The sequence below is a fragment of the Microcebus murinus genome, chromosome 10, assembly GCF_040939455.1.
Source record: "Microcebus murinus isolate Inina chromosome 10, M.murinus_Inina_mat1.0, whole genome shotgun sequence".
NCBI classification, from domain to species: domain Eukaryota; kingdom Metazoa; phylum Chordata; class Mammalia; order Primates; family Cheirogaleidae; genus Microcebus; species Microcebus murinus.
Genome location: NC_134113.1, coordinates 10,337,478 through 10,356,455, shown reverse-complemented (window position 1 = coordinate 10,356,455; position 18,978 = coordinate 10,337,478). Strand labels below are relative to the sequence as shown.

Sequence of the window (18,978 nt, the reverse complement as noted above, 5' to 3'; positions counted from 1 at the left end):
CTTTTATTTGGAAGCTGTAGAGCTCGTAGTAGCAGAAAACTTGTTTTATAAAGTTTTTTCATTTTTGCTTAAAAGCTCAAATTTTTTATTGGCAGGAATCCCTGTCAGTTGTTTTCATTGAAGTATTATAGGTTTACTTCATTCATTTTTGAGAAAATATCTGTCGAATAAGCAGTTGTGTCAGTTCTTTCAAATAAAAATGGTGCTCCATGAAAGAAAGGAACTGATTCTTTTAAGTGCATGGCAGAAAACAATACAATGACTACTGGTACAGTTCGGTGTAACTGCCTGATTTATGCTAAGTTGACAGTAGTTTTACTCAGCATTGTTTTCGTATCTTCAGTGCAAATGTCAGCTCAGTGAGAAAGGCAAACAGCATCTTAGTGCTATTAGGAAAATACCTTCCACCTCATGGACTTACTGAAAAGAGGGACCGTGGTGAGTAACTGTTACTGATGAGAGAGGTCCTCTCATATTCTCAGGTGTGTTGTGGCCAGAAAAAATTTTAAAATGAACTGTCAGCCTGTAAGCAACTGTTGGTGAATTTAAGATTAACCTAAGGTTAGTCATGCTGTTTATTGGTATTCCTTTGAAGACAGAGTTATTTCCTTTTGCAGGAAGCTTTAAGGCTAGCAGCAGGTGAGTTTATTGAGTAACATTCAGAGGTCAGGCTTGCCTTCTTTTACCTGCCTCTTGCTGAAGGGTTCATAGCGTCTGTCTCTCTTAGGTGACCCTGAGAGTGTGGCTGGGGAGTATGGACGTCATTCGCTCTATAAGATGCTTGGTTACTTCAGCCTGGTGGGGCTTCTACGCCTGCACTCCTTGTTGGGGGATTACTACCAGGCCATCAAGGTGCTAGAGAATATCGAACTGAACAAGAAGGTAATTGCCTGTTACCTCTAGCTCATCTTCCCAGAGAACTCTCTGATTTCGCAGGACAGATTTCCAGGAGAGGTGAAAGGACTTTTCCACAGGCCAATTGAAAATTGAGACTAAAACTAGACAAACACCTGCAGTGAAATTCTGGGTCTAGACGATTTGTTTAATTACACTCCTTGATTCTGTTTTCTGAAGAGAGTGATAATGGCAGCTTTTTACTATTCAAGTTTCACTGGTCTTAAAGAATGAAAAATTTAGTTCTAAGATGATAATCTATCAATACACGATTAGTTGTGATTTTCCTAGCCACAGGAAAACAGATACTTTTTTTGATGTTTGTTTCATGTATGTGCATGTGTGTACTTGCGCATGTTTGTGTTACCTGTCCTTTAGAGGGCTTATTTGAAAAAAGCAAGGAAAAATAGCAAAACTGAGGTATACAGTGTGTTAGAGCTGGAAAAGATTTTAGGGGTCATCTGGTCCATTCCCTTTCTGTTAACAGCTAAGAAAATGGAGGCCTTAAAACATATATAGTACAATATATAGTACAATCTATTCTTAGACCCTCTGACTCCAGAGACAGAGCTTCCTCTGGGTAGTTCAGGGCCTCTGCAGGAGAAGCTCTCCATGTTTCCATCTTAGCTGGCACTAGGCCCCACTAAGTTTCACGGCCCATCTGGGATGAACTGGAACTCATGGATGTTTGTTCCACCTTCCTCAGAGCATGTATTCCCGTGTGCCAGAGTGCCAAGTTACCACATACTATTATGTTGGTTTTGCGTATTTGATGATGCGTCGCTACCAAGATGCCATCCGGGTCTTTGCCAACATCCTCCTCTACATCCAGAGGACCAAGAGCATGTTCCAGAGGACCACATATAAGTATGAAATGGTAAGGGGTCTCTGTGTGCAGCCTGGGGTCTTTTTAATCAGCTGTCTCCTTGGCTTGTATACCAAATTTTCAGTAAACCTCATCTAAAATTTTGCTGTTTTAAGCTGGCAAGGTGGCAAAAACCTGTAGTCCCAGCTTCTTGGGAGGCTGAGGCAGGAGGATCACTGCAGGCCAGGAGTTGAAAGCTATAATGCACAGGATCATACCTATGAATAGTCCCTGTACTCTAGCATAAGCACCAGAGTGTGATCCCATCTCTTAACCACTTCGGAACAGTACTTACCGGCCTCGAAACCTTGCCCACAGCCGGCACTCATAGTCCGCATGATAGTTTGTGCTGTGCATTGACAACAAATCCGTTTTGCTCTTGTGTGATGAGGAAAGCTTTAAAGCACTGAAAGCTTATTTTATTTTACAGGCAGCTTTACTTGTAATGTAAATCAGAATAGGTAACATATACATATATGTTTTTATTATGTTTTTAAATGTTCACAATTTTATTTTGATAAATGAAAAATTAGAAAAGTCAATTCAAAATTATAGTTTTATTTCATTCATATCATAAAGAAATAAGGCAAGTTTTTGAATAATATGGTAAATTTTATTCTTTGGTATGATAAATTTCAAAGCATGGGGCTACACATAGGCCAATATTACATTGTTTACAATAGTATCTAATACTACACCTTTATTTTTTGAGCATACAGTACATCTTCATGGATTTTTCCTTTTTGTTTTATCACTATTGTAAGGTGCTGGAAAATGTCTTTCTCTAAAATGCATGAGATTTTCTGATGCAGTACAAGGGTTGTATTACCTCAATTCGGAATACTGTTATAGAAGTTTTGTTATTAACCCTAAAGTTGTTGCTTGGCTGTGCGCCTTCACATCATGGCTGTTGGCTAAAGTCAATGCTCGGCTGTGCACGTTCATCTGTGGCTATCGACTGTAGTCGACGCTCGTACCAAAGTGGTTAAAAAAGAAGAAAGGGGAAAATTCCTATTTTGTATGGTTTTTTCCAACATAATTTTTTTTTTTTTTTTTTGAGACAGAGTCTCGCTTTGTTGCACAGGCTAGAGTGAGTGCCGTGGCGTCAGCCTAGCTCACAGCAACCTCAAACTCCTGGGCTCAAGCAATCCTGCTGCCTCAGCCTCCCGAGTAGCTGGGACTACAGGCATGCGCCACCAAGCCCGGCTAATTATATATATATATATATATTAGTTGGCCAATTAATTTCTTTCTATTTATAGTAGAGACGGGGTCTTGCTCTTGCTCAGGCTGGTTTCGAACTCCTGACCTCGAGCAATCCGCCCGCCTCGGCCTCCCAGAGTGCTAGGATTACAGGCTTGAGCCACCGCGCCCGGCCCCAACATAATTTTTTTAAAGGCTAGCCTACTCTAAGAGTTTCTGTTGTGTCTTTTACCTCAGATCATTAACATCTGGGTGGTAAGGACAATATGAATGGTGTTAAGACATGCATAAAATTAATTGGGAGGAGCATTCTAGGAAGAGAGAACAACATAAGCAAAGGGGTTGAGTATTGCAGCAACATGACAAATCATTTTGGCTGGGAGGGCCGGAGAGGAGTGAGTGGGAATTGGGATATTAGACTCTGGAATAACCTTCATTACCCAGTGAAGTACAGTCTTATGTTGCTTAACAACAGGGATCCATTCTGAGAAATGCATTGTTAGGTGATACTGTTGTATGAACATCATGGAGTATGCTTACATAAACCTAGATGGCATAGCTTTCGACATACCGGGCTATATGGTGCAGCGTATTGCTCCTAAGCTACAAACCTGTACAGCATGTTACTGTACTGAATACTGTCAGCACTTGTAACACAATGGTATTTGTGTATATAAATAGAAAAGATAAGGTAAAAGTATGGTATTATAATCTTATGGGACCACCATTGTATATGCAGCCTGTCCTTGACCTAAACATTGTTATGAAGCGCATGACTATATTTAGTCTGTATTCTGTAGGCATCAAGGTACCATCAAAGGTTTTAGGTAACTTGATCCTGATATAAAAGGATTGACCCGGTGGTATGTGTGGGGTACACTGGAGAGACTAAGACAGAATTGCCAGTAAGGAATCCAGGAGATGACCAGGGAGGACCTGGAGCTATGACAGAGGACAGAAGTTCAGTAGAGCTGGAGGGAGGATGGGAAGAGCATCGAGAAAGTTTGGTGACTAGTATGAGACAACAGGATAAGTTGGAAGATTTGTGCAGAGTACACCTGGGAGGATAGTGGGGCCACATTAGTAGTGGGAACCTCAAGAAATTTATCTCATTTGACCCACACCACTCTCCTCCTCATTCCCAGATTAACAAGCAGAATGAGCAGATGCACGCACTGCTGGCCATTGCCCTCACTATGTACCCCATGCGTATTGATGAGAGCATTCACCTCCAGCTGCGGGAGAAGTATGGGGACAAGATGCTGCGCATGCAGAAAGGTGACCCACAGGTCTATGAGGAACTTTTCAGCTACTCCTGCCCCAAGTTCCTGTCACCTGTAGTGCCCAACTATGACAACGTGCACCCAAACTACCACAAAGAGCCCTTCCTGCAGCAGCTGAAGGTGTTTTCTGATGAAGTGCAGCAGCAGGCCCAGCTCTCAACCATCCGCAGCTTCCTTAAGCTCTACACCACCATGCCTGTGGCCAAGTTGGCAGGCTTCCTGGACCTCACAGAGCAGGAGTTCCGGATCCAGCTTCTTGTCTTCAAACACAAGATGAAGAACTTGGTGTGGACCAGTGGTATCTCTGCCCTAGATGGTGAATTTCAGTCCGCCTCCGAGGTCGATTTCTACATTGATAAGGTATGGCTATGCCCTGGGCTAGGATCTATGGGGCACTCTGTTCATCTGTTTAGTAATAAATATTTATAAACAGGTTCACTATCTTCCCCCCCCCTTTCTTTATTATTACACACAATGTATAAACACATAAAACAGAAAACAGTATAGGGATCTTATTGGGCCTCAAGAAACAGCAAGGAAGGAAGAAGTCCCAAGAAACATTTTTTAAAGTACAGGACATAGCAGTGGTCCGGGTTCACTATCTTCTGGTCACTGTCTGTGTACATGGGATACACCAGTGAGCAAAATCAACAAAGATTCCTGCCCTTGTGGTGCTACCATTCTCTTGTTTAAAAAAAGAAAAATAAGCTGGGCGCGGTGGCTCACACCTGTAATCCTAGCTCTCTGGGAGGCTGAGGCGGGCGGATCTTTTGAGCTCAGGAGTTCGAAACCAACCTGAGCAAGAGTGAGACCCTGTCTCTACTATAAATAGAAAGAAATTAATTGGCCAACTAATATACATAAAAAAAAATTAGCCGGGCATGGTGGCGCATGCCTGTAGTCCCAGCTACTCGGAGGCTGAGGCAGGAGGATTGCTTGAGCCCAGGAGTTTGAGGTTGCTGTGAGATAGATGAGTTCAGGAGTGGTCACTCATGCTTGTACTCATAGTGCTTTGGGAGACCAAGGCAGGAGGATCACTTGAGGCCAGGAGTTCGAGACAAGCTTGAGCAACATAGCAAGATCCCATCTCTACCAAAAAATAGAATAATTAGCCAGTGTGCTGGTACACACCTATAGTCCCAGCTTCTTGGGAGGCTGAGCAGGAGGATTACTGTGCCAAGGCATTTGAGGTTGCAGTGAGCTATGATGATGCCACTGCACTCTAGCCCAGAGTGAGATGCTGTCTCAAAAAAAAAAAAATGATAAACAAAAGACATTGTAATTCAACAAACTATGGTAGTAGGTTGAAAGTTGCCAAGCACTATAGAATAAAGGTAGAGGCAGTGGAAGGCAGAGATTGCAGTATTAAAAAGAGTACTCAGGATAGACTTTGCTGAGAAAGTAAAATTTAAGCTAAGACTTGAAGGAAGTGAGGGAGTTAGCCAGCCATGTATCTGGGTGAAGCAAATAGCCTTCCAGGAATAGAGAGCAGTTAGAGCAAAGGCCCTGGGGCAGGAGTGAGCCCAGTAAGTTTGAGGGACAGCTGCAGTATGCCTGAGTTGCCTGAGAGAGTAGGCTGTGGTAGATGAGGTTGGAGAAAAAATGGGTGCCTGTAAACTGTTGGAAGTACTTTAGCAAGTGGGAAGCCATTATCCTGACTTCTGACACCATGTTAGTATTGCCTATTTGTGAACTTCATACAGTGGAATTGTACCGTATGTACTCTTTGTGTCTGGCTTCTTTTGCTCAATGTCTTTTTTTTTTTTTTTTTGAGACAGAGTCTCACTGTTGCCTGGGCTAGAATGCCATGGCGTCAACCTAGCTCACAGCAACCTCAAACTCCTGGGCTCAAGGGATCCTCCTGCCTCAGCCTCCCGAGTAGCTGGGACTACAGGCATGTGCCACCATGCCTGGCTAATTTTTTCTATATATTTTTAGTTGGCCAATTTATTTTTATTTTTAGTAGAGACGGGGTCTCACTCTTTTTCAGGCTGGTCTCAAACTCCTGACCTTGAGCAATCTGCTGGCCTTGGCCTCCCAGAGTGCTAGGATTACAGGTGTGAGCCACCGCGCCTGGCTGCTCAATGTCTTAATTGAGAGAATCACCATCCAGTGTCATTATATGTAGCCGTAGTTCGTTCATGCTTATTGCTTTGTGATAGTTGAACATCTGCAATTATTGTACTGCAGTTTGTTCATTCTCCTAGTGATAGACATTTAGGTGGTTTTGGCTATTACAGAAAGTACGCACAAGAGCCAGGTGTGATAAGTCACATTTGTAATAACAGTACTTTGAGAGGCCTAGGCGGGAGGATCACTATCAAGACCCTTGCTACTACAAAAAATTAAAAATTTACCCAGGCTTGGTGGCCCATGGTCCTAGCTACTCAGGAGACTGAGGCAGGAAGATTGCTCAAGCCCAGGAGTTCGAGGCTGCAATAAGGCTGCAGTGATCTGTGATCATGCCACTGTACTCCAGTCTGAGTGACAGAGTGACACCCTGTGTCTAAAAAAGCAAAAGAAAGAAAATACAAACTTTTTATAGAGTGGCTATCCATGGTTCATCTAAGTTGTTTTAGTAATACATTTATATATGCCTACGTATGCATCAAGTTGTTTCTGGAAGGATACATAAGCAATATAGCAGTGGTTTCCTCAGAGGAAAGGAGAGGCAGGTTGATGAACAGTGTTTTCACTGTTGTGATCTTAAATTCAAGCTGGACATTTTAAGCTTTTAAAAGAACTATGTTTTATTTTCTTACATGAGTTTTCTAAGACTTAAGATAGTCTTGGCTCCTAGAATTACTGTTTATGTGAAATACCACCTCCCCTTTTTGCTTGTCTCCCCCACGTACATACACTGACAAATGTTGACAAGTGAAGGAAACATTCCTCTCAGACATGTTTGGAAACCTCATACGGACTCAGGAGAATCTATTAAACCAGTGAACTCATATCTGTTGTCTCTTTTAGAATATTCTTAGCCAGTATCTCTTAGATATTTCTGTTCCCTTCTCTTCCTTCTGGAACTCTTATTTAATGTTTGTTAGATGACCATATTCTGTCTTCCATGTCTCTTAAACCTTTCTTCCATATATTCCATCTTTTTGTCTCCTGTGTTCAGATGATTTTTTTTTTTTTTTTTTTTTTTTTGAGCACTCTGTCACCCAGGATAGAGTGCTGTGGTGTCACCCTAGCTCACAGCAACCTCCAAATTCCTGGGCTTAAGCCATCCTTCTGCCTCAGCCTCCCTAGTAGCTGGGACTACAGGAGCGTGCCACCATGCCTGGCTAATTTTTCTATTTTTAGTAGAGACAGGGCAGGGGCACGGGGGGGGGGGGGGTCCTCCCTCTTGCTCAGTCTGGGATTTCTTTTGATTGATATTCCTATACCGTATTAATCTCTTTACCTCTATTTCTTGCTTGCCCGATTTTTTTTTTTTTAACTTGCAGTATGGTGCTTTGTTATATGCTTATATTTTACTACATAAGGTCTATTGTCCTTGGAAAACTATTTATTAGCATTCCTTCGGGCCTAGGATGAATGTTCATTACTCTAGAGGTGATACACTTTTGCCACTTCAAGGTGCTTTGGGATATTATTGGTTTGAGATCACCATAAACTACGTTTACAGCTCTGAGGTCCCCTGGACCACCCAGGGGACAAGTCCAGGCTCCAGACTATTAAGAGTCATCTTGTGTTTGTTGTAAGGTCTCTGGGATAGGTCACTTTTATAGCTCTCCCTGTACTTGGCAGGATTTGCTTGGAGTGGAATGGCAGTTCACTTCTGGTTCTCCTATGACTTGAGAATGAAATCCTTTGGGATCCCAGCATTATGAGGATCTTCTTTTTTTTTTTGCAGCGTATTATGGGGGTACAAATGTTAAGGTTATGTATATTGCCCTTGTCCCCTCTCCCCCCTCGAGATATGAGGATTTTCTGTTAGACTGCCCTGGCCTTGGTTTGCCCCTCAACCCAAATTTTCTAGGATTAGCAAATGTCCTTATGGAAAAAGCAGCTTTTGTGCTTTGCTTAGAATAGTTTCTGGTTTCCTTTAAATAGTTCTTTTACTTTTTATTCTCTTGTTAGCTCTTTGATTCTATAAGGAAAATTTTTTAAATATTCTGTATTTTTAGTTTTACAGTGTATGGTTCAGTGATTATTAGTATGTTCAAAATGTTTTTCAACCATCACCCCTATCTAATTCTAGAATGTTTCCATTCCCCCAAAAGGAAAAACCCTACCCAATAGCAGTCCCTTCCAATTCCCCCATCCCCTGGCAAACCACTTTCTGTCTCTATGCATTTGACATTTCATGTAAATAGAATCATATAATATGTGGCCTTTTGTGTTTGGCTTCTTTCACTGAGCATGCTTTCAAGTTTCATCCACGTTGCGGCATATATCAGTACTTTTATTCTTTGTATGGCTGAATAATATTCCATTGTGTGAATACACCACATTTTGTTTATCCATTCATTAGTTTTTGGCCATTTGAGTTCTTTCACTTTTTGGCTATTATGAATAATGATGCTATGAATATTCATGTGTGAATTTTTCTGTGAACGTGTATTTGTTATTTTGAGTAGAGACGGTGTCTCACTCTTGAGATCGGGATGGTCTCGAACTCCTGAGCTCAAGTGATCCTCCTGCCTTGGCCTCCCAGAGATTATAGGCATGAGCTACTGGGCCCAGCCAAGTTTTTGTGTGAATATATGTTTTTAATTCTGAGATATATACCTAGTTGAGGAATTGCCAGATCAGTTTGGGTAGTTTGTTTTTGAAAGTTCCTCTTGCTTTTTCTTCATTTAGAGTTTATGGCTTTTAGAAGACTTGGTGTTTGGCAGACCTTAGCTATCCCTGACTTGGACAGACTCACCCAAAGTAAAAATATATCAACAGTGGAAGTTTTCTGATGTTGTTTTAAACCATTCTTTTAAAAATCAAGCAAAACTCTCCTGCCTATGCAGGATCGTGTCAGCTATCTTCAGTCCTTTGGAGTTTACTCTCAATGCCTGACATATACAGATTCTTTGACAATATCAGTGAAGTGCTACATCCCTCTATTGTCTCTTAGTGACCCAGCCTAACTAACCTCAACTATCTGAATGGTTTCAAAAAACATTTCTCCCTTTCAAAGCTGAATGTTGCTCAGGGAAAACATAGGGGAAAAAACCCAAAAAAACAAAAAAAAACATTTCTCCCAAGAATTGGCAATTTGGTTATACAAGTGAAATTTTGCTATGAAATTATATTAAGGTTAAGTTAATAGTTGCATGTTTTTATTATTGGTCCTCTGTTGTATTACTAGTCAGGTTTCTCTTTGGCAAAATGCTTCCTGTTATTTGTTTGTTTTATTTTTCATCGTTAATTTGAAAAAAATCCTACCAAAGAGATTTAGAGGCCGGGCGCGGTGGCTCACACCTGTAATCCTAGCACTCTGGGAGGCTGAGGCAGGCGCATTGCTCGAGGTCAGGAGTTTGAAACCAGCCTGAGCAAGAGCGAGACCCTGTCCCTACTATAAATAGAAACAAATTAATTGGCCAACTAAAAACATATAGAAAATATTAGCCGGGGATGGTGGCACATACCTGTAGTCCCAGCTACTCGGGAGGCTGAGGCAGCAGGATTGCTTCAGCCCAGGAGTTTGAGGTTGCTGTGAGCTAGCCTGACACCACGGCATTCACTCTAGCTTGGACAACAAAGCGAGACTCTGTCTCAAAAAAAAAGATTTAGAAAGTTCTTGGGTTTGGATGTAGTGGCTAACACCTATAATCCTAGCACTTTTGGAGGCCGAGTCAAGAGAATCACTTGAAGCTAGGAGTTGGAAACCAGCCTGAGTAAGAGTAAGACCCCGTCTCTACAAAAAATAGAAAAATTAGCCAGGTGTTGTGGTGCATGCCTGTGGCTCTGGGGTTTTAGATTGCAGTAAGCTATGATGATGGCACTGCATTCTAGCCCAGGCGACAGAGGAAGACTCTGTCTCAACAAGGGAAAAAAGAAAGTTCTTGGGGTTTTTTGTTTTTTTGGTTTTTTTTGAGACAGAGTCTCGCTTGTTGACCAGGCTAGAGTGAGTGCCGTGGCGTCAGCCTAGCTCACAGCAACCTCAAACTCCCGGGCTCAAGCAATCCTGCTGCCTCAGCCTCCCGAGTAGCTGGGACTACAGGCATGCGCCACCATGCCCGGCTAATTTTCTATATATATTAGTTGGCCAATTAATTTCTTTCTATTTATAGTAGAGACGGGGTCTTGCTCTTGCTCAGGCTGGTTTCGAACTCCTGACCTCGAGCAATTCGCCCGCCTCAGCCTCCCAGAGTGCTAGGATTACAGGCGTGAGCCACCACGCCTGGCTTTCTTGGGGGTTTTAAGCTCAAATATGTAGAGATTTTATAAGTAAAATAATGTTCAATGTATTTTGAGCTAAAAACAAAACAAGACTGGACTGATTTGCCAATCTTACCAACAGTGTGTGAGAATAAAAACCATTTTTATTGCCAAAAGATTCATGTTCATTGAAAAGACTGTTTTCTTATCAAATAAGTTGATAAGAAAATAAAAGCAGCCATTTAGAAAGAGCAAGCTACTATTGCCGGGCGCGGTGGCTCACGCCTGTAATCCTAGCACTTTGGGAGGCCGAGGCGGGTGGATTGCTCAAGGTCAGGAGTTCGAAACCAGCCTGAGCGAGACCCCGTCTCTACCAAAAATAGAAATAAATTAATTGACCAACTAAAAATATATATACAAAAAATGAGCCGGGCATGGTGGTGCATGCCTGTAGTCCCAGCTACTCGGGAGGCTGAGGCAGTAGGATCGCTGAGCCCTGGAGATTGAGGTTGCTGTGAGCCAGGCTGATGCCATGGCACTCACTCTAGCCTGGGCAACAAAGTGAGACTCTGTCTCAAAAAAAAAAGAAAGAGCAAGCTACTATTAACTGATAATACTTTTCCAGTGGGCCTTTCCCCCTCCTTTGTTTGGAAAAGCAATGTAGGGAATTATCTCACACTTAGTACCCTCATTATTTACAAGTCCATAAATGGGTCATGGATTAGATGACCCTGCCCCTTCCTTTCATCTTGCTTCTCTTCTCTGACTGTGCTTTTCCCTACAGGACATGATCCACATTGCAGACACCAAGGTTGCCAGGCGCTATGGGGATTTCTTTATCCGCCAGATCCACAAATTTGAAGAGGTGAGAGGTCTGAGAGAGTTTGTTGGCTGGGGATAGATTAGGAACTGAGTGGGGAGTTTTAATATTTTTATTTATGATTTCTATTTTTAAGAAAGCCTGAAAGTGACCCTTTAGGTTTCAAACTTAAAGCTAGACTGGCTGGCTACGTGGGATTTGGGGAGTGGAGTTGGGCCTGTAGGAATCGCTGTGTCAGCCTTCTCTGCAGCATCTTTTTCCAAGATCTCTGTCTAAGGGTGGCCAGCTTTCCTCTCCCTCCCTGATATTTCCTAATATGGGTGGATCACGGCCTGCTCTCACCCATCCCTCCCCATTTGGCACTGTTCTCCAGCTTAGACAGGTCTGACCAGTTCTAGCAGGCTGGAGGACTGGAGGACGGGAAGCTCTGTTCTGACAGACTTGGTGCCTCTTTCATCTTTCCCTGGGAGAGGTCTTGTGGGTCAGACCAAACACTGGAAGGATATGGCTCTCTTTTTGTGGCCCCCACTGGAACCCTGTGTTCTGGTGCTATTATCTTCCAGTAGAGGTCAGACTCCTGCAGGATCATAGTACAGCCCCGGTGTTCTTTTTACTTTCTAGCTGTGCACATCACATCTGTCAGGATGGTGGGCTGGGGCTGTCTTCTCACAAGGATCCTGTTCCTTATGAAACAAGAAAACCAAATCTTCTCCTAACTGGACTAGTAACCTTGGCAAGTTGAGCTGCTCTACGTCCCTTTCCTGTCTATAACTTGGGTAGAGCAATGTGGGGTGTGAGTTTGTCGAGTGTGAAAGGCAGATGAAATAACAATCTGCATGAACTGTAGGGGGCCGTGTGAATTTCAGGGCTTTATACACACATAGTGGACACCCATGCCCACGTCAGGGACGCCCCTCAGAGGGGCAGCTAGGAGTCCGACCTAGTGATCACACACACTATATGAAAAAGATTGGCGAAAACCCATATCAATCTTTGTTTTTCTTTCTCTTCCAGCTTAATCGAACCCTGAAGAAGATGGGACAGAGACCCTGAGGACAGTCACTAACATTTGTTAGGAAGCTATTTTGATATTATAGGTGGGAAATGTTTTAGCCACCATGAAATCTTTACATGGATCAGCCATTAGCCTGTCAACTGAGTTGAAATTTATTCAAATTGAGGACTAAAATATTTTAAGTAGATCTCAGTAAAGGATCTTTGAAGCCAGATTTGTCATCTCATTATTGTAGGGATTAATCTGTGGATTGTGGCAGCAATACATCATTTCCCATGTCATGTTTTCATGATGTGTCATTTATCAATGTTTAAATTTAATTCTTTAATTCTTTATGTTCTTAAATCACTATATAATTTGTAGGACATTTTCACATTTCATATCTTATTTGCACCTCACAAGAATCCTGTGAGCTTTAAATAACCTGCCATAATTTGAATGACATGTTAGTGGCAGTGCTGAGTCCTGGGAAGAAACTATTTAGCACCTTCTACTGCCGGGAACTGTCCAGAAAGGTATCCATGTCGACTGCTGACAGCTTGGGTTTGGGCAGTTCCCCATCTCAGTGATGAGGAAATGGACCCCTGGGTGATTAAGTGACTTAATCCAGGTCACATAGCTATTAAAAAAAAGCTCAAGACCTGTAGTCCCAGTTACTTGGGAGGCTGAGGCAGGAGGATTGATCGAGACCTGAAGTTTGAGGTGTCTTGCTGTGTTTCTCAGGTTGGTCTTTAATATCTTGGCTCAGTGATCCCCCTGCCTCAAAGTGCTGGGATTACAGGCATGAGCCACCACCCCAGGCCTCCAATTGACTTGATACTTTACTATTGAATGCTATAGTGGGTTGAATGGTGGTTTCTAAGATATGTCCACATCCTGATCCCTGGAGCTTTCATTGTGACCTTATTTGGAAAAAGGACTTTAGGGTTATAAATTAAAGATCTTAAGATGAGAGCATCTTGGATTTTCCAGGTGGGCCCTAAGTGCCAGGGATAACTGTCCTTATGAGAGACACTATAAAAAAGTTAGCCAGGTGTAGTAGTGGTGCACGCTTATAATAGTAGCTGCTCAGGACGCCTTGGAATTGGAGATTATAGTGAGAGTGACAGCACCACTGCACTCTAGTGAGACCCTGTCTCAGCAAAGAAACACTGAGGAGAGACAGGGAGAAGGAGAAAGCCACGTGAAGACAGGCAGACGTTGTAGTTATATCGCCATAAGCTAAAGAATGTGCAGAGTCGCCAGAAGTTGGAAGAGGCAAGGAACAATTCTTCCCTAGAGCTGACACCTTGATTTTGGACTTCTGGCTTCTGGAACTAAGAAAGAGTGTGTTTTAAGCTGCCAAGTTTGTGGTAGTTTGTTACAGCAGCCCCAGGAATCTAATCTCTCCAGTGTGCCTCCTATGTGTCAGGCACGTTGTAGGATTTTTTTTTTTTTTTTTGAGACAGAGTCTCTCTTTGTTGCCCAGGCTAGAGTGAGTGCCGTGGCATCAGCCTAGCTCATAGCAACCTCGGTCTCCTGGGCTTTAAGCAATCCTACTGCCTCAGCCTCCTGAGTAGCTGGGACTACAGGCATGTGCCACCATGCCCAGCTAAATTTTTTTTTGTATATATATTTTTAGTTGGTCAATTAATTTCTATTTTTAGTAGAGACGGGGTCTCGCTCAGGCTGGTTTTGAACTCCTGACCTCGAGCAATCCGCCTGCCTTGGCCTCCCATGTTGTAGGATTTTATGCACAGAAGACTGGGTCCTTTTTCTGCAAGCAAACCAGCCAGGCACTGCTAGCCAAAGGGGAAATCAAAGTGGGAAAAAACCAAATCCCTGTCCTTGTAGGTCTCAAATTCTAGCGAATAGAGACAGGTGATAAGCCATATTTAGCATGTTGGATGGGATTGTGTTATGGAGGAAAATCAAGGGCAGGAGTTGCTATTAATATTTTGAATAGAGCACACTGATTGGGCCAGGCATGGTGTAATCCCAGCACTTTGAGGCAGGTGAATCAGTTGAGGCAAAGAGTTCAAGACCCTCTCACTTGATGGGAAATGGGAGGATCACTTGAGCTCAGGAGTTTGAGACCAGCCTGAGCAAGAGTAAGACCCCTTCTCTACTAAAAATAGTAAAAATTAGCTGGGCATGGTGGTGCACGCCTGTAGTCCTCAGCTACTCTGGAGGCTGAGGCAGGAGGATCGCTTGAGCCCAGAAATTTGAGGTTGCTGTGAGTTAGGCTGACACCACGGCACTCTAACCTGGGTGACAGAATGAGACTCTGTCTCAAAAAAAATACCCTGATTGGTGTCATTTGATCGGAGACCTGAAGGGATAAGGAGGCAGATGTTACAGATCTGGGGCAAGAGCTCTCCAGGCAGAGAAAACGGCAAGGGTAAAGGCTTGAGGCCTGTTTTGTGTGTGGAGGGAATATAGTAGGAAGGCCATTTGGAGAAGGGGAGTGATCAGAGACTGGGGGAGGCTCCAGGTCTATGTAGGGCCTTGTAGATGATTTTGAGTGAGACGGAAAGGCATTTTTCACCAGAGGTTACAAAACTTGTCTAAGTTCTCAGACCTCAAGGGTGGAGCTAGGGTTTGAACCCATATCAGCCCTGAATTAGGCTAAAGCCTGTACTGTCTCTGGGATACCATGTTAGAACTCAGTCTCACCTCCCAAAGGAATTAAAAACAAAAGCAGCCTCTCTGTTAATGTGTAATAAATCTAAACATTGGTAGAGCTTTTGGTCATTTTCCAACCCCTCATCTGTTACTTTGTTGAAGCCATTATAATGAGTGGCCCAGTCAGGATCTGCCAAGTGTTTTGATGGCCTGGCCAGTGCCAGCCAGGGTTTCTTGCACCCACTGCCTGGCTACCACCTGGTTCCCTGGCAGTAGGGAGGCCACTGTGGGTTGATTCCTCCTGAAGAACATCTCGTGCTGTACCCCACCGGCTCTGACATTGGCAACGGCGGCTCATTGGAATTCAGAACTGCCGAGTAGCCTCCGGAGTTAATTTGTTTTTAATTCAACACCAGAGTTTCATAGTTCATGTCATAATTCTCCATTATTAAAATTATGCCAGGTCAAAATGTGTCGTGTCTGACACGGCCCCTTGGCACTCTTCTTGCCTTGCCAGGAGACAAGCCATCCCAGGAGCCCACGGTCACACAGACCCAGTGTGTGAGTGCCTAGCTCAGGGCTGTCTGCCAGCTGGTTGGGCCAGGCTCGGCAGCAGTGCTGGGCAGCCAGCAGCCCGTGAGGGGGGCAAGCGTAGCTGGACTCTGCCTGGTACCGCTGGAGGAATGTGGGGCATTCAGCAGCTGTGGCCACTTTTGCAGGATTTTTATTCCATGTTGCCCAGAGGAAGCAGGTTCATGATACTCCCATGCATAACAAGAGCAAGGGTTTTGTTGCCAGGGAATGGCGAGCTCTGGGTGGTACCAGTTACCAGAAGTTTCTGCATCAGTGAGAGAATGTAGCATAGCAGCTTGTGGGCTTGGGCTCCCGCAGACCTGGGTTTGAGTCCTGACTGCCACATACTGTGTGATTGTGGGCCAAGTTCCTTAATTCTCATTGTCTCTTTTCTCATCTATAAACTGAGGATAGCACCTGCCTCAGGATTGTTCTGTGGATTAAGTTGTATAAAGTTCTTAGCAAAGCACCTGGCCATAGTGTGTGACTAGGTAATAAAGGCCATTATTAAATGGTGGCTGTGACCTTGGCAATCAAAGCCATACGTTAATAGAGGTGGAAAGGTCATGTGTGGAACAGCCTGGCTACCTTGTAGAGCTGGGACTCACAGCTTCCAGACTCCACCCAGGGGCTTTCTCTACTGCTCTTTCCTCCGTGCACCAAAGAGAGGGCCTGTGTGGAGTTGTGTAGAGGCCGGTTCACAGAAGCTGAGTCACTCGTCTAGAGCAGCCCAGCCACAGAGGAGCTGGGCCTCATGCACAGCGCAGCAGCAGGCGTGGGGAGAAGCAGGAGAGCTCCAGAGAGATTGGGGAGACTACAGAAATAGGACTTGGCAGTTGAGCAGATGTAGTGGCTGCAGGGGAGGGAGATGCCCAGTTCTGTGGTGTTGGCAGCTGGGTGATGGTGAAGCCACTCATGGGGGTGGTGGCTGGAGCAGGTTTGGAACCTCAGGTGGGTAGGGAACTGGGTTCCAACAAGAGTGTGAGGAGCCTGTGGGACATCCAGTTGGAGGGGCCCAGGGCATGACAATTTGGACAGAGGCAGTGAATAGCTGGGTCTGGATCTTCAGACCCCCAGGTTCCTTTGCACACAATTCCCTACCCCCATCTTTCTCATACACTGGACTGTGAACCCAAGATGAGACTTTTCCTCCCAGGACAGTCTTGACCTTGCGTGGCCCCTGGCTATCTCCTCAGCTACAAAATGAGGCAGTGGTACAAGCTGTTCTCTGAGGGCTGCAGCCTTGCTATTCTAGAATTCTGGGTAAACCCTAGGATCCAAATGGGCCAGGAGCCCCGTGAACACCTATCTGAGGAAAGACAGACAGCACTTGGGAGCAATGACCTCTGTAGTAAAGAGATTTTGTTGACTGAATGATGAGTGCAGGAGGAAGAAGTAAGTGAATGAGGATTGAATGATACAATGTCAGTGCATGAACAAGTGGTGTCTGGATTGTAGCAGCCTAGATGAGTAACTGGTGGACGGACACTCTCCAGCACAATCGTAAGCCAGCAAAAAACGCGGCTGTGCCCCGCTGGCTCTTCCCGACAGTGGCCTCCCGTCCCTGGCCTGCCCTGCAGACTGCACATGGGCTGGCGTGTGCTGTGGCCGGGGTAAGGAGCTGGCCTCCGGTGTAGGGGAAGGGCATCAAGCAGAGGCTGACAGAGAGGTAAGGGACAGGCAAGTGTGAAGGTCCAAAGCCTGACCAGAAATTTCCTGAGATTTTCTAGGAGAGGGGTATGGGAAGCAGCAACTTGTCTTAGTTCCTGTGGCTTCACATTCCTATCAAGCCTGCAGCTGAAAAACCAGGCTTTTCCGGATTTCTGGCCCCACCCTGGCTTTATCCAGCCACTTGATCAAGATCAAGCTACCTCCCTCTCCCCCTACCCTGACATTTTCCCCTGGGGCCAGCAGATCCTGGGAGGGAGGACTTCTCCATCTCTGGTGTTAGTTAGGAAGGAGAGGACACCCATGTTCACATCCTGACACTGCCCCTGAGAACTGGGAGATTTCAGACATGGAGCTCACCTCTGAGCCTCTGCTTCCTCATCAGTCAAGTGGAGGGAATCATCCTTACCACCTGGGCCTTTCTAAATATCAGCATATAAAACTCCAGGGTGTGATATGGGTGTTTGGTATTACATCTATCCCAAATGTGTTGGTATTGTGTCACCTGGGGAGGAGATAGGCATTATTAACCTCAGTTCTATTTAGAGGAAAAAGCAATTCACTCCCAGAGCTTTGACAGAAAAGTCTCATTTCCTGCTCTGATAGGAAGAGCTGCCTTGCTCACAGCACCGTGTAGAGTCAAGTAGCTCAGAGACAAACAGGCCTTTTCCGGTGTCTGACAGCCCCTCCCTTGTCACTCAGTCCTCAGAGGAGAGGTGACCTTCCTGTGTCAGGAAGGGTCAGAAACTTTCCTACTGTGCCTGACTTTCATGTGCAGAGCAGGCCAGGTTCATACTGAAGGGTTGTAAGACTCCCAAGGACGCCCCCAAACGTACAGCCAAAGTATAAACAGTGGGCTTGCTCTGCAGACCCAATTCCAAGTCAGGTCCTGTAGTCCCTACCTCTCTTCCTGGCAAATTGCTGCCCCTGGGCTCCTCCTGTAGAGCAACAGGAGCCTAACTATCGATGGCCAGCACCCAAACATCAACCCTGCCAACCTGCTGGCAAAATTCCAGTACCAATAATATTGGTTGCATTTGAAGGGGAGATGGGACATTCTGGGACAGCCAAAGCTGGAGGCCCTGGGCCCTTTGGCATCATGGGTTGGGGCCTCAGTGCAGCCAGGGCTTCCGGGAGAGCTGTTGCTCACCCAACTCACAGGAAGATAAAAACAAATGTATAGTGAAAACTGGGCATGCAGTGGTGAACTAGACACAATGCCTGCCTCCATATGCCAGAAGGAAGTTCTTTGTGAAGTCAGAGCTGGGCTGAGACTCACTTGCAGGTTTTAACAGCTGTGTGGCTTCAAGCTTGCTGTCAAACCTCTCAGAGCCTTGTCTGCATCAGTAAACAGGATGATGTGATAGTCCCCAGCTCATAGAGTTGTGAGGAATCGACGAGGTAACACACCTTAATGCAAACAACAAACACACGATGTCCAGAGTATGGTTAGTGCTCGGTAAAGTTTAAATAACTGATTGAAGATCTCATGGTCCAATGGAGAGAGACATATACACAAACACATGCCACTTCTACCATGCAGCCTTCAGGGATGTCCCCCTATCCCAGGCAGGAGGTGAGAGGCTCCCTCTGGAAGCCCTGTAGCACTCTGCCCATCTCTCCATCATATCCCTTGTCTTTCTGGGATTGTTTACATATCTGTCTTCCACACTAGTCTGCCGGTCCCTCCAGGGCAGGCATGTGGAGATTCTTGTCTGACATCATAAAA

The 18,978-nt window shown here is 44.7% G+C and overlaps 1 protein-coding gene across 2 annotated transcripts in view; it reads left to right on the top strand.

Moving 5' to 3' along the window:
• EIF3L (eukaryotic translation initiation factor 3 subunit L) overlaps positions 1–12,689 on the top strand; it is a 115,474-nt gene extending 102,785 nt beyond the window's left edge. For both annotated transcript variants that reach the window (XM_076006998.1, XM_076006999.1), the window contains 5 exons: positions 728–882; positions 1,601–1,771; positions 4,108–4,605; positions 11,354–11,434; positions 12,404–12,689. In XM_076006998.1, coding sequence (XP_075863113.1) covers positions 728–882; positions 1,601–1,771; positions 4,108–4,605; positions 11,354–11,434; positions 12,404–12,442 — 944 coding nt within the window. In that variant the 3' untranslated portion in view covers positions 12,443–12,689. The remainder of the gene's footprint in view (positions 1–727; positions 883–1,600; positions 1,772–4,107; positions 4,606–11,353; positions 11,435–12,403) is intronic.
• The last annotated feature ends 6,289 nt before the right edge of the window (positions 12,690–18,978 follow it).